Below are 25,894 nucleotides of genomic sequence, written 5' to 3'. Positions count from 1 at the left end.
GTATTTTAGTGTATGTAGTGTTGCCAGTAGTATTTTGCCATTATAACCCATTAAACATGTCATCGCAAAAAAAAACGCTAGAAAACATAAAATTTATTTAATAGCTTCCTTTTTTAATTTACCAAATATAAAAATTTTAATAATAACTCTGGACAACATACATTTTTTTAAATCATGATGTTAACTATTTCGATTTAAATTAATCAATTAACAATTTTCGTAATTAATATTTAGAAAATTCAAGAAAGTAATTTTTTCAAATGCATTCCATATTTGTATTATTAAATTTTATTTAACATAACTTCAAAATATCACAATTCAATCAATTATTTTCTATATTAATTAAAAATAATCATTTATTTACAATGAATCTTCGTGCTTGAAAACATTTGCCAAAACCGGATCATTAACCAATTCTTTCATATTGTGGGCCACAATAAAATCTAAATGATTGAAAGATTCTTCAGGTACACGGTAATCACCAGCCAAATAAGGAGTATTAGCAACCAAGGTATCAACATCTTTAGGATCACACAAAGCATCATTTTTACTCGAATACAAATAAGTGGGAGCTTTAATATTGGCTAAATTATAGTCAGGAGCAACTTCTTGTCCATAAATCTGTTTATTTTGTTTGGGACCATAATCCTTTTGACAGAAGCGACCCTTATTGTAATCACTCAATTGGATGTAATGTATACCTTGATTACTGGAAGCACCGCCTGGATGAGTTTCCACAAGAACTTGCATGGCTGTAACATTGGTATTGGTATAACCCTCGCCAGCAAAAAGAAGCCACAAATTCTTACACAAGAACTTGAGAGCAGGATCAGTGCCACAGGCAGTATCCGCCACGCCAGCAATTAAAGTATTCTGAGGCAATAATTCCAAATCCTGTAAAGCTTGATTCCAAATGCCGCCGGGTTTACCCACCAAAGGACGGAACACTTTGAAAGCATATGAAGTGCCATGTTCGAAGAAAGCACAGGGAGCCAACATATGAGCAGATTTGATTTTCATATTATATTCAGGACGTTCAGACATCATGACAAAGTATACGGTGGTGCCTTGTGAATGACCAGCATAATGAATCTGTTGCTCTCCCGTCTCCTCAATGATGTAATCAATCATCGTGGGAATATCAATTTTACCAATTTCATGCCAATCAAAATGCCAAAATTTGGGATTATTTAAGGAAATTTTGGTATTTTGACGAGAATAAATATTACCGCGAGCATTACCCAACCAAACATCGAAGCCAGCATCAGCCATAAGATAGGCCAAAGCATAATCGGGACCAGTGGATAGCCAACAATCGGAATTACTAAAAAGACCATGTTGCAAGAGTATAACCGGACGTTTAGCATTTTGATTTTGTAGTTTATGCGAATAGGGTATGCGGAATAGATTAAGAACATAACCATCTTCGGTCTCAACAAAATGCGATTCGGCGGGATAACCATGGGCACGTATACGTTCATCCTTTAAATAAATGTAGCGAAAGTTTTAAAAAAAGTTTGATATTTTTTTAAATATTTTTGTTAAACTTACCGTAGGGGTCATTTCTTTTAGCATACAAGTGGGATCCAGTTTAGCAGCTGAGCCAAAGGCCAATAGGCCTAATGTTATTATTACACCTAAACTCCTCATTTGGTTTCGTTTCTATTGTTTTTAGAATGAATTTGTTTTGTATTTTAACATTTTAGCCTGTATTTATACCAATTCTTCGTTTAAGTTATCTTTAAGCATTATAATATTTTTATAAAAAGTTGGTTATCTGCAAATCGTCGTAGTCATTGGTTTTCATTCTGATTTATTATTATTTGCGTGTGGTCTCTAATACCCTTAAATAAGATGATGAATTTATTAGTTTTAAAAATTATGTTTTTGATAACAAGTAAAAATATTTAGTTTTTGTTAAATATAGTTAAGTTAAGTGTGTTACAGTTATTGGTTTATTGATTGATCTTCTGAGGTTTAGATATGTTTTTCTTTTCGTTTTAAAAAACCGTTATAAATTTTTATAATGAAATATCTTGAAGGGAGGAGCGACTCCATATTAACCATATTTTAATAAATATTTTATTCTCTGATAAAAAAAAAATATATTTAAAAATTACTAATTATAGTTTCTATATAACGTTTTATTAAAAAACATAGTAAACGTATTATTGAATTGTATAGGAATTTTTTGTATTATCAAAATTACTTGCACAAATTATCTCTTAACAAAATCTAAAAAAAATCACAATTTTGATAATAAATTGATAAGCGCTTAAACTGACAAAAGGAAAAATAAAGTAATTGTATAATTTAGATTGCTTAGTGTCTATCGATAATAAAATTAATATAAATAATAATATAAATATAATAATAAATAATAAAAAATTGCATCCTATGCTTCCTATAATTTGTTAGCCATAAATAGAAATAAATAGACAGACAGACAGACAGACAGACAGATAGATAGATAGATCGATAAATAGATAGATAGATAAATATATAGGTAGATAGATAGACAGACAGATAGAAAGATAGATAGATAGTTAGAATGAAAGATTAGATAGATATTTAAATAAAGATCGTCCTTCTACAGTTGGAATGAAAATTTACACTTCAAAACCAAAAAAAAAAAAAAAACAAGAAATATTTCTATATTCGGCTGTGCCGAATCTTATATACCCTTCACCAAGTATGTTTTAAAAAACATACACATGTCACACATAACATACACACTAACAAATATAAACTGTAGCAGAAAGAAATATTAACCGTTGTACTGTAATACCACCGTCAAACTGTATTACCACCCTCAAACAAATATCAGCTGTATTACCAACATATCACTGCTTTATCTCCTTGTTCTTGTTATACCCACTTACCTTCGTGAGAACAGAACAGCATGCAAACATACAAAAAAAAATAAATAAAAAATACACAGCTGAATAAAACCAAATACATCTCCACACGCACATGTACATCTTTATCCAATTCACACTGTTGTTGTTGCTTTTTTAACAAAGCATGAAAAAAATGTGGCTTTTTTGATGAAATTTTCAGAGATTGTTTCGGATTTTTGCTCATATCTCCGTTATTTATAGACCGATTTTGCTGATTTTAAATATCGATCTTCTGGAAACCATGTCTAACTGAATTATTGAAGATTCGGATCTCACCGATATCTGGGGACCTCTAAAAACTGATTTCAATAGACAGACAGACGGACATGGCCTAATCGACTCCGCTATCTATAAGGATCCAGAATATATATATATACTTTATAGGGTCGGAAAATTATATTAGAGAAATTACAAACGGAATGACAAACTTATATATACCCTTCTCACGAAGGTGAAGGGTATAAAAAACTTTGAAGTCCATTAAAATAAACTCGAATATTACTAAAGACTACATTGTTACAATTTTTCATCGAAATATAGTTAACATGGTACACCCAAATTAGGCTGCAGTTTCACGTATATAATTTTATAATAAAAATTTATGATCAATTTAAATATCTTCAAATCACAATTTTCGAAATAATTTGTTGCCTTTTACAATAACTTTACTGCAAATACAACCCTGCTACGTAATCAAATAAAAATCTCTGGTTTTACTTTTGTAACAACTCTGTTCTTTCTAACAGCTGTTAAACTCTATTGTGAATGATTTTTATTTTAATAAATTAGCACTTGTTTTTCTTACTTACATTTTTAACAACTTTGTTAATTTTTCTATTAAATTCTTAAATAAAATTAACAAAAATGGCTTTATTAAGAAGAGCAGCTACTCAGCTATGGCAAACAAATTTATTAATAGCAAAACCCATAACAACAACAGCGGTACAACACATTAAGGAAAGTAAGTAACACAACAATAGTTTCATAACCTAATGACATGTTTATTTAATACAAATATCTCAAATTAATTCTTTCTAGTACAACAAAAAGTCGAAAAGGATACTTTAATTATTGAGGCCGTCACCAAGCCTTCGCCCCGTGCTGATAATATGTTAAAAGCTGCCTGTACGGAAAAATTCTGTCCGGAGTGCACTTTGGGTTTGGATCTCAAGCATACGGATGTTTTAATTTTATCACAATATGTCCGTTCAGATGGTTGTATGTTGCCCAAACGTATAACCGGCTTGTGTCATAGACAACAAAAGAAAATTGGTACACTAGTGACTATGGCTCAAAAGGCTGGTTTAATGCCCAACTTGGCACCGGAGAAGAGTAAAAAAGATCCTAAAAAACGTTATGGTTGGAAAAAGTTTAATAAATATTTCGATGAAAAAACGATTAAATACTGAAAAAACAAAGTTTGTTGAAAATATTTTAAATAATAATAAAATGAATTAAAATATAAATTATTAACAGTTATGTTAAGTTAATCAGAATTCACTGTTGTTTTCATTATTCGTGATGTTAAGTAAACATATTTACATTTTGTTTTTTTACCGTTATTTGCTATATGCATATTTAAAGAAGGATATAAGAGAATAACGATAATGACAGTTTGTTTTTCTTGTATTTTGACGTTTTAATAAAGGCGGTTTAAATAGCGTTTTTTAGTTTGTGTGTGAAAATATATTGAGATGAATTGTTGAAAATTGTTTAAAATTAAAAAAGTTTAATAAATTGTGAAATAAGTGTAGTTCTGTTATAAATATTGCCGGATTCTTGCGAGTAAGTTATTTTTCCTTTAAAATCTTTTATATTCAAACACTTGTTGCCACAACATTTGCAACTTCTGTGCGGAACAATCCAAGTCATATTCTGGTCATGATTTCCAATTTAGTGTTAATAGTATCAACCAATCGATCGAACCATATTAGTTAGTCTCAATTACAAAATCCATACTGATTAAGCTTATTTTAAGTAAATATTTATTTTATTAACTTTTTGTTTAAATACAAAATATCAAGAGTCGAATATAAACTATGTTTTAGAATAAATGTATACATGCTTCTTCTTTAAAAACCCATAAAATTATGCTGCTCAAATAATGCGCCAGGCGTATTTCCCGAATTTCTGCCAAAGTTTTGTGCAGCATTCGATGACTGCTTTTCCAAATTGTGCACTTTCTGCATGTGTATTCGCAGTGTCGAACGTTGTGAGAATTCTTTAGAACAATGTTTACACTTAAATGGTGTGGGATCTTTGTGTGTTTTCATGTGCTCCTGGCAGGCGGTCTGCTGGCGATAGGCTTTGCCGCATAAATCACAACGAAATGGCTGTTCCTTGGTGTGCGTGCGCTCGTGATTGATTAAATGGATCTTTTGGTGGAATGCTTTATCGCAGTAAGAGCAAGAGAAGCGCTTTTCACCATGTTGCCGGACATGATATTGAAAACGCATTTGTGTGTAATTTTCGAATTGTTGGTGGCAAATGTGACAAGTGTAGGTAGATTTTAAATGGAAATTCTTGAAATGTCTTTGCAAATGCAGCTGGCTGCGGAAATATTTTTTGCACTCCTCACACTGCATGGTATCGGGACGATTGTGCTTGAGTTTATGTTGTGCCAAAAGAAAACTAGACTTAAAGGTGCTGGTGCAAATGTCACATTCAAATGGTTTTTCCTGGGGATGAAAACGCATGTGATGCATTTTGAGTTGTTGGCGATTTTGACAGGATTGACCACATATTTTACATTTCAAATATGAGTGCATTTTTTTCTTCTGTTGTTTAAATTTGAAATCCTGCAAGGACTCTTCATCCGAAGAAGAGGAGTCTTCTGTCTCTTCATCTTCATCTGTGGTAGGGGTAGAAGATTCTTCATCCGAAGAATTATTGGGAGATCTTATAGTATATTCCTTTTTTAAAGGTTCCTGATAGGGTAATTCAGATTCGGCTTTCATCACTTCCATAGTTTCCATATCTATGGGTTCTGTTTTGATTTCCTCAAATAGGGGAGGTGGTGTACCCATGGAGGAGGAGGTATCGAGACAATTACCTAGTTCGACAAAACGAGGACTTAGTCTCAAGCGTGGACTACTAAAGGGGGACATAACATCTTGTGTACAACATTTAGGTGAAGATCTAGCCGAGTCCTTGCCTAATACCAAATCTTCCTTGGTGTCCAATTCCAATTTTACCAAGTCTGCAGCTGGAGATAATTTGCCCACTTCCAATAGATTTTCAAAGTCCAAAAAGTAACTTTGCAATACCCTTTGACTGTCCAGACATTCTTCACGAAATGCTTTAACCTGTTTAAAACGTTGAAAGCACTCTTCACACAATTGTTGAGGCAAACCATCAAATGGTTTGATCTAATTGTAAATAAACAAATGAAATATTTGTTAATAATTGTAAGACCACACCCTACTTACATTCAATTTCCATATATTTAAATCCTCCAATATATCCCTAATCTCCTCGCACGTCTCATACACTTTGCTGTCTTTTAGGTCACCTACCGTCTGCATGCCATTACCATCAACCACTGCACCACCACCGCCCTCATTTGTTGTAGCAGCCTTTAGTTTTTCCTCAAATATTTTATAGAATTTCACATCTTCGCTAAAAAATCGGCTACATGTTCGACATGTAGTATCTAGAAATAGATTTTTGTCGATGCCTAAATCAAAAGCCATTATGGAAAATTATTTCTCCCGTTTTTGTAACCTGACAAAATGACTTTTTTTGTATGCAATTAAATTATTGGTTTCTTTTTTTTCATTCACTTTTTATTTAATACTACCAGATCGTAAAATCGTTTTTGTTATTTTGTTTATTTTTTTACACAATTACAGTTTTAAACATCTGGCTTCACTAAAATACACAGCTGTTTTTTGTTTACTACTTTTTTGTAGGGGTTTTTGTGTTGAAGAAAAATTTCCAATACAATTAATACAGAGTTGTATATATTTTACATGTAAAATGTTAGGGAAATTTTGTGGTGTAAAAAAGAACCGTTACATTTTTAATTTTTGGGTAGATTTATGTATATATTTTAAGTTTCATGTGTTAACCACATTGAGTAACGGGAAAAACTCAAAATTAATACCGAATACATTTTCAGGAATGCTTTCAGCATACCAATAACTTAATAAACAACGGCTGGATGTATATTATTAAAAGGTTATTGAATGTCTCACTAAAAACCTCTTCTGTAGGGCGCTTCTGGGGATACTAGATGCTGTTGCCAAAACAACAGAGAAATCTCATTAGTGTGGTTGCGAGGGCTTAAAGAGGTTAAGGAATGCACTGAATGCATTTTAAATAATGCAATCTTTGATGGCATCATAAGGGTGGTCATTTTCTGGGCTTGAGCCTATGATGCCTTTCATTCCGTAACGGGGCTACTATGGCAATAGATTAGATAGCTCGAGTACTTCAGCAATGTGCTTGTACGGCACATCCATGTACAAAAATTGCACCTGTGTTTTTCATTGAAGGATTCAGGAGAGATGGTAGACCGTTGTCAAGTCTACCCAGTGGATGAAAAAGACCAGCGTAAAATAAGCCCGTCAAGGTAGGTGTTTACGTAAACCACTCGACATTTGTGTCTTTGGATACGGTAACTGGCGATATGCTGAAGCGTCGCTCAAATTGCATTCCTACAACTATGTAGAGTTTCATACCAAGTATTTCCTCACCAATTCATATCTTCCTAGAGCGTGTTACCTTCCTTAACCTTCATGTTTCCGCAACCCTGAAGTATTACTAGTACTCCTCAATAAGTACCACGAGAACTACGCAGAAAAGTTCTTAACTGGTGTCACTTTAGAGGAGTGACTAAGGGGATTATAACATCTTGTGTACAACATTTAGGAGAAGATCTAGCCGAGTCCTTGGCTAATACCAAATCTTCCTTGGTGCCCAATTCCAATTCTACCAAGTCTGCAGCTGGAGATAATTTGCCCACTTCCAATAGATTTTCAAAGTCCAAGAAGTAACTTTGTAATACCCTTTGACTGTCCAGACACTCTTCATGAGTGACATTTATCTGCTCCTAGAGCTTGCTATCATTCTCACCTTGATGTTTTCGCAACCCCGAAGTGTTACTACGCAGAAAAAATCTCAATTGGTGTCACTTTAGATGAGTGAATAAGTGGTTTCGATGGAGCAGAATGTTGAGAAAGGTGGTGCTAAAATTGTTGGCAATATCTCAAAAGGTCTCAAAAAGTCTGAAGCTTGATATGAGCCATAATTTGGACTTTAGGTACGTCCATTGGCGTCATGCTGAATCATCGCTTATATAATATTTCAATACAAAGTTTTTGTATATGTATCCGATGAAGAGTTTTATACTTGTTCTTTTTATTTTACTTCCTTTAAAAACAATCACTTTGTGGCGGAAATGTTATTAATTTAAATTTGATTTTCTACAACTTTTGGACGATTGTTTATCCAAAAAAAATTATAACAACCAACAACTAACTATTGCTTATTTTGGCCTGAAAAGTCCTTTGAAATAAGACAACAAAATCATCAACTAAAAAATGCTTTGCCAGCACATTATATTAAATTAAAAAGAAAAAGTTATGCTTATCTTACAGTTACTCTGTGATTATCCTTGAAAAGGATGTATAAAGTAGATGTAAAAAAAAAACAAAAAGAACTTTAAGACATAACTAAAAACCACAAAAGGAGTACATAAACTTAATTTTTTTGTATTTTTTGCAAATGTTTTGCTGTCGCTCTTATAATTTTGACTTGTGCCTTGAAAGAAAAAGTTTACAAAAAAACTAAATCAAGTTATTAACAGGCAACTAAAAAACAACAGGATAAATAACACTCTGGACTAGCTAAGATGATGGCAAAGAAATGCACAAGATGCAAAAAAAACAAGTAATATTTCTATTTTCGGCTGTGCCGAATCTTATATACCCTTCACCAAGTATGTTTTAAAAAACAGTTTTTATATATTGTATCTCTGCACACATGTCACACATAACATACACACAAACAAACAAATATTAACTGTAGCAGAGAGAAATATTAACCGTTGTACTGTAATACCACCGTCAAACTGTATTACCACCCTCAAACAAATATGAGCTGTATTACCAACATATTACTGCTTTATCTCTTGTTCTTGTTATACCCTTCACCTTCGTGCGAACAGAACAGCAACCAAACATACAAAAAATACACAGCTGAATAAAACCAAATACATCTCCACACGCACATGTACATCTTTATCCAATTCACACTGTTGTTGTTGCTTTTTTAACAAAGCATGAAAAAAATGTGGCTTTCTTGATGAAATTTTCAGAGGTTGTCTCGGATTTTTGCTCATATCTCCGTTATTTATAGACCGATTTTAAATAGCGATCTTCTCGAAAGCATGTCTAACTGAATTATTGAAGATTCGGATCTCGCCGATATCTGGTGTTCTCTAAAAACTGATTTTAACAGACAGACAGACAGACAGACGGACATGGCTTAATCGAATCCGCTATCTATAAGGATCCAGAATATATATACTTTATAGGGTCGGAAAATTATATTATAGAAATTACAAACGGAATGACAAACTTATATATACCCTTCTCACGAAGGTGAAGGGTATAAAAAGACAAAGCAACGAAAAAGATGGACAGTTATGAACACAGCAATGAAATAGATGAAACCCAACGGATGTTGGAATAGTTAGTTAAATGTAAAAGTTAATATTATAAATACACTAAGAGAGATTTTAAAGATTTTTAAGCAATAACTTTTAGCAGTTTTCGCTACAAGATTTTGTGTTGTTTTCTTTTATTTCTCTAAGTGTAAGCTACAGCAATAGAATTTTCTTTAAATTTATTTTTCAAATCTAGCAGACAAAGTGACGGCCGAGCAATTGCTCCACCTAGAGGTCTTTTTCTTTAAACACACTCACTCACTTTTCTTATAATAACCACAACAAGACAAGGCGTCTGTCTGTAAAATACTCCTTACCAGACAACAATATCTTGTACTTGTTTTTTTTGTTTCTTTGTACAAAACATAACAGGAATACAATGTTGTGTTTGTTTTTCAGTGATGGCCTGGAAAATGATGAAACCTTCAACGATGTAGAAAATTATATCTAAATATACATACATACATACATAAATACTATGATTTAACTTGTTGTTGCTGGTTTGTTTTCTTCTAAAAAAGGAAATGAAAAAAAATCTTATACGTACTTCTTGACGTCCATTTTCACAGCATAATTACAATTGGAACCACAACCGCTGTCGACAATGAGTTTTCATACATTTTATATGTGTTGGTCCACACTAGGAAACTTTTGATTTTGCGTGAGAGAGAAAGAATATCATTCATCTCTCTCGAGGTACGAAGTTTCTCGTACTCTGAAACTTGTTTTGTTAGACCTGGTTCACACTGGGAAACTTTTTGTGTGTGAGAGAAAGAAATATCAACCATCTCTTTCTCTTACACACACAAAATAAAAATTTTCTTAACAAAAGTTTCCAAGTGTGAACCAGGTCTTATTCTTCTCATTCGTACAACAACAAATCAATGTAATTAATACGTAGTTTCTGAAACAAAAGTTTCTATGTGTGGACATTAAGGAAACTTCAAAAGAGAATTAAGAAAAAAGTTTAGCAACAAAAGTTGTGGACGAGGTCTATAAACGTCAAAAAATATGGTCTGTTGACAGTCGCTTAATTTTGTTTCGTCCCTGGCTCTTTTTGTGTGATTTGTTATGTTATGTTAGTATGGCACTTCTTAGTCAGTTTGAGAATGCTTTAAGAATATGAAATCAATTTTAGAGCCCATATTTGTTTTCAGATCTCTCAAAGAATAATCCTTTCAAAAAATTGTCAAAAAGTCAAAATATTGGGCTAATTGTCACCATGCTTTCCTCAAACCTCAAGACTTACCAATAATCCTTTACCAGCCTAATTAAGGATATTGTTAAGAATTATGTTCTCGATAAATTGAACAAGTCGAGATGTTTAAGAACGTCTCTATTTTAGAGATTTGTTAATTGTCAACAAGTTTTTCTCACACTCCCTTAAGATTTTTGAATTAAAGTGCTGATGTAGTACATATTTCTATTCTTAAGAGGTCCAACTCGAATCAGTAACACCAGTATATGTATAACAGATTTCCAAGGAAGTGTTATCACAAACTATTTCCGGAATATATCACTTAACTAGGCTTTCCAAATATTGTGTTACCAATGTCTCAGATTTAACGGTTCTAAACAGAGTTACTATCTTTTACCAAGCAATCAGTTGTCTGCAGAAAATATCCTGTCCCAATGGCTTAATAAAAAAGAGTTATTCAAAACTCTATCCGAGCATATCATCTTAGTGGGCTTTCCGAATATTAACAGAGTTTGTAACCTGTTTTGATTCAGAAACTTTCGGAAATCTATTCGTATCTATGGTTGAAAGGTGGTCAAGGGTGCCACTTTAGTAGTGTGACTGCACAATTTTAGTTGAGGAATAAAAAACTAAAAGTATTCCCTTGCCTTTTGGACGCAGCTCAGATTCATCCAACATACAGAATTGGATGAATTAATTTGGCTGGTCTCAGTTTTGATGCGTTAAAGGCATATTTTGGATCAGCATTTAGAAAACCAAACAAATATCAAAAGAGCTTGGCATATAATTGAATGATAAGGCCTTAACGATGAGATCCAAATCTTTAATAATAGTGCGTCAAAAATGTTTCAAAAGACAAATATAATAATCTTCTACTTGTCTTTCTTTTAGACTTTAGTTCTTCTCTTACATTTGCTTAACGACAAATTATTTTTGAAGAAAACTTTTTTATCCTTTCTTAAAGGATGTTTATCTTAACTTTGTGGTTTCTGCTTTTTGCTTGTAGACACTACACAGTCAGTAAAACATTAAACGAAAATTCAGTAAAAAAATAAAACGATGTAAAAGAAAATGAATTAACATGTTGATTTTTCCTATGTCCACATAAATTATAAGTAAATCAGGTTTATTGCTGCTTGTTATATTTAGCTTCAAGGATGTTTTTACTTAATTTTCAACACTCTTTTTTCCACAGTTTTTTTGTTTGTTCGTTTATTTGCTTGTTGTTGTTTTCATCATCTTCCTTTTCAATCATAACTAAATTGTCTCTTAAGTTTGGGATACTTTTCTCCGAAACCCCTTTCCATTTAGTTTTTGAGGCGAGAACACTTTGTTAAAGTGAATGTTGATGATGATGACGATTTTAATGATGCTTTTGGCTATTTAATCTGTTTAAGAGAATTATCTTGTTGCTCTACGTTGGTTGGCATAAGCACATCAACATTATTTCCAGGCTTACATAGAAATTGTATTTTATTTACTTGTTTTTCTTGCGTTTTTTTTCATATTTTCTGGTAATATTTTGAAGTTAAGATAATTTTATATTGTTTTTCCCACTGCCAGTTGTTTTTGTTGTTGTATTTTATTATATATAGTTATAGTTTTGCCACCAACCATTTGATTTCATTAGAGTTTATGTATGTCCTTATTGTTTACAGAGTTGTAAAAATGGAAATTTATTTTTCATGAAGGATGTTTACAAATTTATAATATGTTAACATTCATTTAAATGCCTGTTCCTTAAGAAACTTGCTGATGTCCTTGTAGGGTTTTGTTTTTGTTTTCTTGCTAATGTTAGATAGTTTTTGTTTTACTCCTTGAGTGCACAATTTATATTTATGAAATTCTTTTTTTTTGTTGTTGTTCATAAATGAATTACTCATAAACATAGAAACATGAACATAGTTTGGAATATGTTAAGTTGTGTTTTCATATATGATTTGTCTTCACTGCAGGTTTACAAGGATCTATCTATCTATCTATCTAACTATCTATCTATCTATCTATCTATCTATCTATCTATCTATCTATCTATCTATCTATCTATCTATCTATCTATCTATCTATCTATCTATCTATCTATCTATCTATCTATCTATCTATCTATCTATCTATCTATCTATCTATCTATCTATCTATCTATCTATCTATCTATCTATCTATCTATCTATCTATCTATCTATCTATCTATCTATCTATCTATCTATCTATCTATCTAACTGAATTAGTGTAAATAGTCAATCACTAGTCACTCCTAACTGCAGGAATAAATATACTCGTTTCATACTTTCTTTACTTGTTTTGATTGAGTCTCCCATTTTTCGATTTCATGTAGAAATTCTTATTTTCTTTTTTTGCTATTTTGCCCGAGGTTACGATGGAACCTAATTAGTTGTGATTTAGTTCATCAATTTTAGACATAAAGTACATAAATAAATCATATTAAGAACTATAAAACTCAAATAGTTCAAATACAAATAACTTATACCTTTCCACATACAGATTCCTACAACACTAATTACTTATGTATTTAATAGAGGAATCATTTCCTTAAAGAAGTTCAAATTATCAGAAATGACCCTTCATTTAAACCAAAACGTTGTGATAAATACACAGCACCCAAAAGTTGTTTGCCTTTTGGAATATTCTGTCTTAATTTGTCTTATATAAAAACTTTAACTTGGATTTCAAAATACAATTATAAGTTATTTTAGTATACAACATGTAATTTAAACTTCTCCTTTTTTCTGCTGTGGCTAGTGAAAAAATCAATTAACCTTTACCCACGCCAAAATTGGTACAAGAAAATAAAAACATTTTCTTATATTGGCCAGTCAAGAAAAAAAGTATAAAAACAATTACATACATACAATGAAAATGTTTGTATTTACTGTAACACATAAACTTTAATTTGAAGAAAAAATAAAAATAATAATACGACAATTTTTTTTTTATGCAATTCATCCCAGTCACGTGCTAATGAATTAAATTAAAGAATTTTCGTACTCCCTAGACATTTATCCTGCTAAAAGTTCCGTTTATATTTGTGATTCTCCTCTTTTTTTATGGTATTAAACCAACTTGTATAACTGAACGAAAAACGTACGGGCACATTCATGGCAACTAAAAACAAACGCCCTATCGATTTGTGACAAATAGTACAAATAGAAAAAAAATCATGCAGCGACAGGATGGCAGTAAGGCATGCTTGGCATGATGATTGGGTGGTACTTGAATACAGCAAGCGTCATTTCCGGTTGCTGTCTTTAGTCAACTAATTGGCTTGGTGCCTGTGTTTATTTACAAGTTTTTTTCTTCTTGGTTCGTTTTTTTCACCGTTATACAAATACATGCCAACACAAACGACCACACTCACACACATACATATATTACTGCTTATATTCCTAGAGAATTGGAGGTATCATCATCGATTTCAATGTGTAGTATTGAACTTCTTTTTTCAACAATTTTTGTTTGTTTTGTTGTTGGATTTTGCATTGCATTATTATACCCTGTATCACTATTAAGGGAAGAGTATTATGTGTTTGTACTGATGTTTGTAACGTAAACATTATTGGTGCCATAATCTCAGAAATGTTTACTAAGTTATTTTAGCCATATATGTTTGTTCTTGCATAAAACAACAGTTCTAGTTTAGTTTTAGTTCAGTTCAGTTCTAGTTCAAGTTCAGTTCTATTTCAGTTCTATTTCAGTTCTAGTTCAGTTCTAGTTCAGTTCTAGTTCAGTTCTAGTTCAGTTCTAGTTCAGTTCTAGTTCAGTTCTAGTTCAGTTCTAGTTCAGTTCTAGTTCAGTTCTAGTTCAGTTCTAGTTCAGTTCTAGTTCAGTTCTAGTTCAGTTCTAGTTCAGTTCTAGTTCAGTTCTAGTTCAGTTCTAGTTCAGTTCTAGTTCAGTTCTAGTTCAGTTCTAGTTCAGTTCTAGTTCAGTTCTTGTTTAGTTCTAGTTCAGTTCTAGTTCAGTTCTAGTTCAGTTTTAGTTCAGTTATAGTTCAGTTCTAGTTCAGTTCTAGTTCAGTTCTAGTTCTAGTTCTAGTTCAGTTCTAGTTCAGCTCTAGTTCAGTTCTAGTTCAGTTCTAGTTCAGTTCTAGTTCAGTTCTAGTTCAGTTCTAGTTCAGTTCTAGTTCAAGTCTAGTTCAGTTCTAGTTCAGTTCTAGTTAAGTTCTAGTTAAGTTCTAGTTCAGTTCTAGTTCAGTTCTAGTTCTGTTCTAGTTCAGTTCTAGTTCAGTTCTAGTTCAGTTCTAATTCAGTTCTAGTTCTGGTTCAGTTCTAGTTCAGTTCTAGTTCAGTTCTAGTTCTGGTTCAGTTCTAGTTCAGTTCTAATTCAGTTCTAGTTCTGGTTCAGTTCCAGAAAAGTTGTAGCTCTTATTGAAGGATCGGAATTTATAACGGATTTTCCTTACTGGGTTCCCCGATGTAAGGTTATATGTAATGGTCCATATCCTACGGCAGTTTCTTACTTGATTTTATTTCCATTTTTATTGTTGTTGTGTTGATCCAAAATGATGAACGATGCCAAAATGTTAACGTTTGCAAGTGTCTGTGTGTATATCCTGTTGCTGCGATAAAAAACAAAAGCATACGAGAAAAACAACAAACGAGAAATGAATACGAAATTTTGCGAGGACATTGCAAAACATAAAAGTAGAGAAAAATATTGAACACTAAACTTAGCCACACACACATATTAACTCGTAAACTTTAAAAAGATATGCCACTGAATGACAGTTATTTCCGTTACTGTGTTTTGGTTTAACATCCCGTATTATCCCTTCACCTCTATTTTAAAAAAGGCAAACGATGCCATAATGTTTCTCTACTTTTTTTTAACCATCTATGGTGTTTTCTTTTCTTTCCTGTTTTTACCACACGATAACTATTTTTTATGTTCCAAACAGCAACAATAATAACTATAAAGCAAAAAAGAGTAAAATTGTCTAAAAAATAATTGCTTTAAAAAGGACTATCTTGTTAGAAGGAAAAATAGAAAATCCGTGTTGGCATAGAATTGTTCGTAACCGACAAAAAATATAATAAAAAATTGATTTCTAGAGAAATATAGATCACAAGTATGCGCCCATTTGAATGTTGTTTACTTGAATAATGGCCTTTAAGCATTTTATTTCAATAAATAAATTATCTTAATAGCAATTAGTCATTAAAGCAGACCGAAGTTTAGCCAAAAAGACGACCAAACCTAAAAACCCTTATAACTCAGTAAATATTGCGTTTTCTAAGAAAACAAGCTTAATCTGTAATCACTTAAACTTTTTATGAAAAAACCTTATAACTCGGGTTATAATGGGTTTTTTGAGAAAACAATATTAATCTGTGATCACTTCCACTTTTTATAAAAAATCAATATTTTGAGCCAAAAAGTCGACCAAACTCAAAAACCCTTTAAACTCAGTAAATACTGGGTTTTTTGAGAAAACAAGCTTAATCTGTGATCACTTCCATTTTGTATGAAATATCGATATTTTGAGCCAAAAAATAGTTCATACCTAAAAACCCTTATAACTCAGTAAATACTGGGTTTGATGAGAAAACATGATTAATCAAAAACGATATTTTGAGCCAAAAAATCGTCCAAACCTAAAAACCCTTATAACTCAGTAAATACTGGGATGTTTGAGAAAACAAGCTTAATCTGTGATCACTTTCACTTTTTATGAAAAATCGATATTTTGAGCCAAAAAGTCGTCCAAACCTAAAAATCCTTATAACTCCGTAAATACTGGGTTTTTTGAGAAAACAAGCTGAATATGTGATCACTTCCATTTTCTACGTCATCGTTTATATTCTCTTTAATAACAGCTACTGTTTTTGTTGTTGACTCGAACGACTCTGCTATGAGCAGAACATCTGCCAGCGTTGCTTGCTGCTTCTGTAAAGATGCTGCTCTGACTGCATCATGAGGTGTATGGACAATTATGTGATCACGTATCATGTCGTCAACGAAACTTGCTGAGCATGCTTCGGAACTGCAAATAAACTTACACTCTCTTGCAAGACCACGCAGGTCTGCAACCCACTCTTTGTATGTTTGATTGTTTCTCATTTCTTTTTAAAGAATTCATATCGAGCAGCAACAATGTGATGTGAGACTTTAAAATGTTCCGTTAGCTTTTCCGTTAACATGCTAAATGTTTGCAGTTCAAGATTTGAGGAACCAAATAAATTTTTTAACAAGTCAAACATTTCAGTTCCTATCCACGATAAAAAAAATGATTTTTGTTTTTCTGGAGATGACACTGTGTACGCTAAAAAATGTTGTTTTAACTGCTGCAAGTATGAGTCCCAATTTTGGCGATCCTTGTCGAAACTATGAAAAGCTGGCACCATTTGCTGGTCCATATTTCCTGAAGAACTTGGTCCAGGGAAATTTTGCATGAACGACTGCATCCAAACTTGCTGTTGTTTTAGTAAATTCTGTGTAAATTCCTGCTGTTGTTTTAAAAGTTCTTGCATTTCGGCCATGTTGCCGTTTATATATATATTTTTTTTTTTTTTTTTACACACATACAAATATACACGAACTAATTTAAAGTTCTGTTTTACTCGTCGCCAATTGTTATGTTTGAAATGCACGCATTTAAGGATTGATTGAGACTGACTTTATTTATAAAAGAATAGATAAACTAAACTTCAATGACATAGTTGTATTAAAAGGGTTTAACAACATAGTTGCAATATTAATTAATAAAGTACATTTTAAATAAATCAATAATATATAACACTATCTATCTATCTATCTATCTATCTATCTATCTATCTATCTATCTATCTATCTATCTATCTATCTATCTATCTATCTATCTATCTATCTATCTATCTATCTATCTATCTATCTATCTATCTATCTATCTATCTATCTATCTATCTATCTATCTATCTATCTATCTATCTATCTATCTATCTATCTATCTATCTATCTATCTATCTATCTATCTATCTATATATCTATCTATCTATCTATCTATCTATCTATCTATCTATCTATCTATTATCTATCTATTATCTATCTATCTATCTATCTATCTATCTATCTATCTATCTATCTATCTATCTATCTATCTATCTATCTATCTATCTATCTATCTATCTATCTATCTATCTATCTATCTATCTATCTATCTATCTATCTATCTATCTATCTATCTATCTATCTATCTATCTATCTATCTATCTATCTATCTATCTATCTATCTATCTATCTATCTATCTATCTATCTATCTATCTATCTATCTATCTATCTATCTATCTATCTATCTATCTATCTATCTATCTATCTATCTATCTATCTATCTATCTATCTCTATCTATCTATCTATCTATCTATATATCTATCTATCTATCTATCTATCTATCTATCTATCTATCTATCTATCTATCTATCTATCTATCTATCTATCTATCTATCTATCTATCTATCTATCTATCTATCTATCTATCTATCTATCTATCTATCTATCTATCTATCTATCTATCTATCTATCTATCTATCTATCTATCTATCTATCTATCTAACTGAATTAGTGTAAATAGTCAATCACTAGTCACTCCTAACTGCAGGAATAAATATACTCGTTCATACTTTCTTTACTTGTTTTGATTGAGTCTCCCATTTTTCGATTTCATGTAGAAATTCTTATTTTCTTTTTTTGCTATTTTGCCCGAGGTTACGATGGAACCTAATTAGTTGTGATTTAGTTCATCAATTTTAGACATAAAGTACATAAATAAATCATATTAAGAACTATAAAACTCAAATAGTTCAAATACAAATAACTTATACCTTTCCACATACATTCCTACAACACTAATTACTTATGTATTTAATAGAGGAATCATTTCCTTAAAGAAGTTCAAATTATCAGAAATGACCCTTCATTTAAACCAAAACGTTGTGATAAATACACAGCACCCAAAAGTTGTTTGCCTTTTGGAATATTCTGTCTTAATTTGTCTTATATAAAAACTTTAACTTGGATTTCAAAATACAATTATAAGTTATTTTAGTATACAACATGTAATTTAAACTTCTCCTTTTTTCTGCTGTGGCTAGTGAAAAAATCAATTAACCTTTACCCACGCCAAAATTGGTACAAGAAAATAAAAACATTTTCTTATATTGGCCAGTCAAGAAAAAAAATAAAAACAATTACATACATACAATGAAAATGTTTGTATTTACTGTAACACATAAACTTTAATTTGAAGAAAAAATAAAAATAATAATACGACAATTTTTTTTTTTGCAATTCATCCCAGTCACGTGCTAATGAATTAAATTAAAGAATTTTCGTACTCCCTAGACATTTATCCTGCTAAAAGTTCCGTTTATATTTGTGATTCTCCTCTTTTTTTATGGTATTAAACCAACTTGTATAACTGAACGAAAAACGTACGGGCACATTCATGGCAACTAAAAACAAACCCCTATCGATTTGTGACAAATAGTACAAATAGAAAAAAAATCATGCAGCGACAGGATGGCAGTAAGGCATGCTTGGCATGATGATTGGGTGGTACTTGAATACAGCAAGCGTCATTTCCGTTGCTGTCTTTAGTCAACTAATTGGCTTGGTGCCTGTGTTTATTTACAAGTTTTTTTCTTCTTGGTTTTTTTTCACCGTTATACAAATACATGCCAACACAAACGACCACACTCACACACATACATATATTACTGCTTATATTCCTAGAGAATTGGAGGTATCATCATCGATTTCAATGTGTAGTATTGAACTTCTTTTTTCAACAATTTTGTTTGTTTGTTGTTGGATTTTGCATTGCATTATTATACCCTGTATCACTATTAAGGAAGAGTATTATGTGTTTGTACTGATGTTTGTAACGTAAACATTATTGGTGCCATAATCTCAGAAATGTTTACTAAGTTATTTTAGCCATATATGTTTGTTCTTGCATAAAACAACAGTTCTAGTTTAGTTTTAGTTCAGTTCAGTTCTAGTTCAAGTTCAGTTCTATTTCAGTTCTATTTCAGTTCTAGTTCAGTTCTAGTTCAGTTCTAGTTCAGTTCTAGTTCAGTTCTAGTTCAGTTCTAGTTCAGTTCTAGTTCAGTTCTAGTTCAGTTCTAGTTCAGTTCTAGTTCAGTTCTAGTTCAGTTCTAGTTCAGTTCTAGTTCAGTTCTAGTTCAGTTCTAGTTCAGTTCTAGTTCAGTTCTAGTTCAGTTCTAGTTCAGTTCTAGTTCAGTTCTTGTTAGTTCTAGTTCAGTTCTAGTTCAGTTCTAGTTCAGTTTTAGTTCAGTTATAGTTCAGTTCTAGTTCAGTTCTAGTTCAGTTCTAGTTCTAGTTCTAGTTCAGTTCTAGTTCAGCTCTAGTTCAGTTCTAGTTCAGTTCTAGTTCAGTTCTAGTTCAGTTCTAGTTCAGTTCTAGTTCAGTTCTAGTTCAAGTCTAGTTCAGTTCTAGTTCAGTTCTAGTTAAGTTCTAGTTAAGTTCTAGTTCAGTTCTAGTTCAGTTCTAGTTCTGTTCTAGTTCAGTTCTAGTTCAGTTCTAGTTCAGTTCTAATTCAGTTCTAGTTCTGGTTCAGTTCTAGTTCAGTTCTAGTTCAGTTCTAGTTCTGGTTCAGTTCTAGTTCAGTTCTAATTCAGTTCTAGTTCTGGTTCAGTTCCAGAAAAGTTGTAGCTCTTATTGAAGGATCGGAATTTATAACGGATTTTCCTTACTGGGTTCCCCGATGTAAGGTTATATGTAATGTCCATATCCTACGGCAGTTTCTTACTTGATTTTATTTCCATTTTTATTGTTGTTGTGTGATCCAAAATGATGAACGATGCCAAAATGTTAACGTTTGCAAGTGTCTGTGTGTATATCCTGTTGCTGCGATAAAAAACAAAAGCATACGAGAAAAACAACAAACGAGAAATGAATACGAAATTTTGCGAGGACATTGCAAAACATAAAAGTAGAGAAAAATATTGAACACTAAACTTAGCCACACACACATATTAACTCGTAAACTTTAAAAAGATATGCCACTGAATGACAGTTATTTCCGTTACTGTGTTTTGGTTTAACATCCCGTATTATCCCTTCACCTCTATTTTAAAAAAGCAAACGATGCCATAATGTTTCTCTACTTTTTTTTAACCATCTATGGTGTTTTCTTTTCTTTCCTGTTTTTACCACACGATAACTATTTTTTATGTTCCAAACAGCAACAATAATAACTATAAAGCAAAAAAGAGTAAAATTGTCTAAAAAATAATTGCTTTAAAAAGGACTATCTTGTTAGAAGGAAAAATAGAAAATCCGTGTTGGCATAGAATTGTTCGTAACCGACAAAAAATATAAAAAAAATTGATTTCTAGAGAAATATATCACAAGTATGCGCCCATTTGAATGTTGTTTACTTGAATAATGGCCTTTAAGCATTTTATTTCAATAAATAAATTATCTTAATAGCAATTAGTCATTAAAGCAGACCGAAGTTTAGCCAAAAAGACGACCAAACCTAAAAACCCTTATAACTCAGTAAATATTGCGTTTTCTAAGAAAACAAGCTTAATCTGTAATCACTTAAACTTTTTATGAAAAAACCTTATAACTCGGGTTATAATGGGTTTTTTGAGAAAACAATATTAATCTGTGATCACTTCCACTTTTTATAAAAAATCAATATTTTGAGCCAAAAAGTCGACCAAACTCAAAAACCCTTTAAACTCAGTAAATACTGTTTTTTGAGAAAACAAGCTTAATCTGTGATCACTTCCATTTTGTATGAAATATCGATATTTTGAGCCAAAAAATAGTTCATACCTAAAAACCCTTATAACTCAGTAAATACTGGGTTTGATGAGAAAACATGATTAATCAAAAACGATATTTTGAGCCAAAAAATCGTCCAAACCTAAAAACCCTTATAACTCAGTAAATACTGGGATGTTTGAGAAAACAAGCTTAATCTGTGATCACTTTCACTTTTTATGAAAAATCGATATTTTGAGCCAAAAAGTCGTCCAAACCTAAAAATCCTTATAACTCCGTAAATACTGGGTTTTTTGAGAAAACAAGCTGAATATGTGATCACTTCCATTTTCTACGAAAAATCGATATTTTGAGCCAAAAAGTCGACCAAACCTAAAAACCCTTATAACTCAGTAAATACTGGGTTTTTTTCAGAAAACAAGCTTAATCTGTGATCACTTCCACTTTTTATGAAAAATCAACATTTTGCGCCAAAAATTGGAACAAACCTTAAAACCCTTATAACTCAGTAAATACTTGGTTTTTTGAGAAAACAAGCTTAATCTGTGATTACTTCCACTTTTTATGAAAAATCGATATTTTGAGCCAAAAAGTCGACTAAACATAAAAGCCCTTATAACTCAGTAAATACTGGGTTTTTTGAGAAAACAAGCTTAATCTGTGATCACTTCCATTTTCTATGAAATATCTCTATTTTAAGCCAAAAAGTCGACCAAAACAAAAAACCCTTGTAACTCAATAAATACTGGGTTTTTTGAGAAAACAAGCCTATTCCGTGATCACTTCCATTTTCTATGAAAAATCGATATTTTGAGCCAAAAAGTCGACCAAACCTAAAAACCCTTATAACTCAGTAAATACTGGGTTTTTTGAGAAAACAAGCTTAATCTGTGATCACTTCCATTTTCTACGAAAAATCGATATTTTCTACTTTTATATAAAAAATCAACATTTTAATTTTCTATGAAATATCTCTATTTTGAGCCAAAAAGTCGTCCAAACCTAAAAACCCGTATAACTCAGTAAATACTGGGTTTTTTGAGAAAACAAGCCTATTCTGTGATCACTTCCATTTTCTATGAAAAATCGATATTTTGTGCCAAAAAGTCGACCAAACCTAAAAACCCTTATAACTCAGTAAATACTGGGTTTTTTTAAGAAAACAAGCTTAATCTGTGAACACTTCCATTTTCTACGAAAAATCGATATTTTGAGCCAAAAAGTCTACCAAACATAAAAGCCCTTATAACTCAGTAAATACTGGGTTTTTTGAGAAAACAAGCTTAATCTGGGATCACTTCCATTTTCTACGAAAAATGTATATTTTGAGCCAAAAACTCGACCAAACATAAAAGCCCTTCTAACTCAGTAAATACTGGGTTTATTGAGAAAACAAGCTTAATCTGTGATCACTTCCACTTTTTATGAAAAATCGATATTTTGAGCCAAAAAGTCGACTAAACATAAAAACCCTTATAACTCAGTAAATACTGGGTTTTTTGAGAAAACAGGCTTAATCTGTGATCACTTCCACTTTTTATGAAAAATCGATATTTTGAGCCAAAAAGTCGTCCAAATCTAAAAACCCTTATAACTCAGTGAATAATGGGTTTTTTGAGAAAACAAGCTTAATCTGAGATCACTTCCACTTTTTATAAAAAATAGATATTTTGAGCCAAAAAGTCGTCCAAATCTAAAAACCCTTATAACTCAGTGAATAATGGGTTTTTTGAGAAAACAAGCTTAATCTGTGATCACTTCCACTTTTTATGAAAAATCGATATTTTGTGCCAAAAAGTCGTCCAAACCTAAAAACCCTTAAAACTCAGTAAATACTGGGTTTTTTGAGAAAACAAGCTTAATCTGTGATCACTTCCATTTTCTACGAAAAATTGATATTTTGAGCCAAAAAGTCGTCCAAAGCTAAAAACCCTTATAACTCAGTAAATACTGGGTTTTTTGAGAAAACAAGCTTAATCTGTGATCACTTCCATTTTCTACGAAAAATTGATATTTTGAGCCAAAAACTCAACCAAACATAAAAGCCCTTCTAACTCAGTAAATACTGGGTTTTTTGAGAAAACAAGCTTAATCTGGGATCACTTCCATTTTCTACGAAAAATGGATATTTTGAGCCAAAAACTCGACCAAACATAAAAGCCCTTCTAACTCAGTAAATACTGGGTTTATTGAGAAAACAAGCTTAATCTGTGATCACTTCCACTTTTTATGAAAAATCGATATTTTGAGCCAAAAGTCGACTAAACATAAAAACCCTTATAACTCAGTAAATACTGGGTTTTTTGAGAAAACAAGCTTAATCTGTGATCACTTCCACTTTTTATGAAAAATCGATATTTTGAGCCAAAAAGTCGTCCAAATCTAAAAGCCCTTATAACTCAGTGAATAATGGGTTTTTTGAGAAAACAAGCTTAATCTGAGATCACTTCCACTTTTTATGAAAAATAGATATTTTGAGCCAAAAAGTCGTCCAAACCTAAAAACCCTTATAACTCAGTAAATACTGGGTTTTTTGAGAAAACAAGCTTAATCTGTGATCACTTCCACTTTTTATGAAAAATCGATATTTTGTGCCAAAAAGTCGACCAAACATAAAAGCCCTTATAACTCATTAATACTGGGTTTTTTGAGAAAACAAGCTTAATCTGAGATCACTTCCACTTTTTATGAAAAAAAGATATTTTGAGCCAAAAAGTCGTCCAAACCTAAAAACCCTTATAACTCAGTAAATACTGGGTTTTTTGAGAAAACAAGCTTAATCTGAGATCACTTCCACTTTTTATGAAAAAAATATATTTTGAGCCAAAAAGTCGTCCAAACCTAAAAACCCTTATAACTCAGTAAATACTGGGTTTTTTGAGAAAACAAGCTTAATCGGTGATCACTTCCACTTTTTATGAAAAATCGATATTTTGAGCCAAAAAGTCGTCCAAACCTAAAAATCCTTATAACTTAGTAAATACTGGGTTTTTTAAGAAAACAAGCTTAATCTGTGATCACTTCCATTTTCTATGAAATATCGATATTTTGAGCCAAAAAGTCGTTTAGACCTAAAAACCCTTCTAACTCAGTAAATACTGGGTTTATTGAGAAAACAAGCTTAATCTGTGATCACTTCCACTTTTTATGAAAAATCGATATTTTGAGCCAAAAAGTCGTCCAAACCTAAAAACCCTTATAACTCCGTAAATACTGGGTTTTTTGAGAAAACAAGCTTAATCTGAGATCACTTCCACTTTTCTATGAAAAATTGATATTTTGAGCCAAAAAGTCGATCAAACCTAAAAACCCTTAAAACTCAGTAAATACTGGGTTTTTTGAGAAAACAAGCTTAATCTGTGATCACTTCCACTTTTTATAAAAAATCGATGTTTTGTGCCAAAATGTCGACCAAACATAAAAACCCTTATAAATAATGGGGTTTTTGAGAAAACAAGCTTAATCTGTGATCACTTCTATTTTCTATTTTCAAACCTAAAAACCCTTAAAACTCAGTAAATACTGGGTTTTTTGAGAAAACAAGCTTAATCTGTGATCACTTCCACTTTTTATGAAAAATCAACATTTTGCGCCAAAAAGTCGAACAAACCTTAAAACCCTTATAACTCAGTAAATAACTGGTTTTTTGAGAAAACAAGCTTAATCTGCGATCACTTCCATTTTCTATGAAAAATCGATATTTTGAGCCAAAAAGTTGACCAAACATAAAAACCCTTATAACTCAGTAAATACTGGGTTTATTGAGAAAACAAGGTTAATCGGTGATCACTTCCACTTTTTATGAAAAATAGATATTTTAAGCCAAAAAGTCGACCAAACCTAAAAACCCTTATAACTCAGTAAATAACTGGTTTTTTGAGAAAACAAGCTTAATCTGTGATCACTTCCATTTTCCATGAAAAATCGACCAAACATAAAATCCCTTTTAACTCAGTAAATACTGGGTTTTTTAAGAAAACAAGCTTAATCTGTGATCACTTCCATTTTCTTTGAAAAGTCGATATTTTGAGCCAAAAACGACGACCAAACCTAAAAACCTTTATAACTCCGTAAATACTGATTTTTTTGAGAAAACAAGCTTAATCTGTGTCACTTTCATTTTCTATGAAAAATCGATATTTTGAGCCAAAAATACGTCCAAATCTAAAAACTCTTATAACTCTGTAAATACTGGGTTTTTTGAGAAAACAAGCTTAATCTGTGATCACTTCCATTTTCTATGAAATATCGATATTTTGAGCCAAAAATTCGACCAAACCTAAAACCCTTATAACTCAGTAAATACCGGGTTTTTTGAGAAAACAAGCTTAATCTGTGATAACTTCCACTTTTTATGAAAAATCGATATTTTGAGCCA

General features: G+C 31.6%; 3 protein-coding genes across 3 annotated transcripts; 1 reads left to right on the top strand and 2 right to left on the bottom strand.

Moving 5' to 3' along the window:
* Nucleotides 1-251: 251 nt before the first annotated feature.
* LOC111685228 (lipase 3) lies at nucleotides 252-1,830 on the bottom strand. The gene is made up of 2 exons (XM_023447478.2): nucleotides 1,552-1,830; nucleotides 252-1,482 (listed from the first exon to the last, which is right to left on the bottom strand). The coding sequence occupies exons 1-2, from the start codon at nucleotides 1,648-1,650 to the stop codon at nucleotides 361-363; spliced, it is 1,221 nt and encodes a 406-aa protein (XP_023303246.2). The 5' UTR covers nucleotides 1,651-1,830; the 3' UTR covers nucleotides 252-360.
* A 1,833-nt stretch (nucleotides 1,831-3,663) lies between these two features.
* On the top strand, nucleotides 3,664-4,379 carry LOC111685223 (28S ribosomal protein S18a, mitochondrial). The gene is made up of 2 exons (XM_023447472.2): nucleotides 3,664-3,861; nucleotides 3,939-4,379. The coding sequence occupies exons 1-2, from the start codon at nucleotides 3,765-3,767 to the stop codon at nucleotides 4,307-4,309; spliced, it is 468 nt and encodes a 155-aa protein (XP_023303240.2). The 5' UTR covers nucleotides 3,664-3,764; the 3' UTR covers nucleotides 4,310-4,379.
* A 483-nt stretch (nucleotides 4,380-4,862) lies between these two features.
* LOC111685219 (zinc finger protein 383-like) lies at nucleotides 4,863-6,709 on the bottom strand. The gene is made up of 2 exons (XM_023447468.2): nucleotides 6,329-6,709; nucleotides 4,863-6,268 (listed from the first exon to the last, which is right to left on the bottom strand). The coding sequence occupies exons 1-2, from the start codon at nucleotides 6,590-6,592 to the stop codon at nucleotides 4,973-4,975; spliced, it is 1,560 nt and encodes a 519-aa protein (XP_023303236.2). The 5' UTR covers nucleotides 6,593-6,709; the 3' UTR covers nucleotides 4,863-4,972.
* Between the last annotated feature and the right edge of the window lie 19,185 nt (nucleotides 6,710-25,894).

Source organism: Lucilia cuprina, chromosome 4 (genome assembly GCF_022045245.1).
Source record: "Lucilia cuprina isolate Lc7/37 chromosome 4, ASM2204524v1, whole genome shotgun sequence".
In the NCBI taxonomy this organism is placed as follows: Eukaryota; Metazoa; Arthropoda; class Insecta; order Diptera; family Calliphoridae; genus Lucilia; species Lucilia cuprina.
Note: the sequence above shows the minus strand (reverse complement) of the source record. Positions and strands in the feature narration are given on the sequence as shown.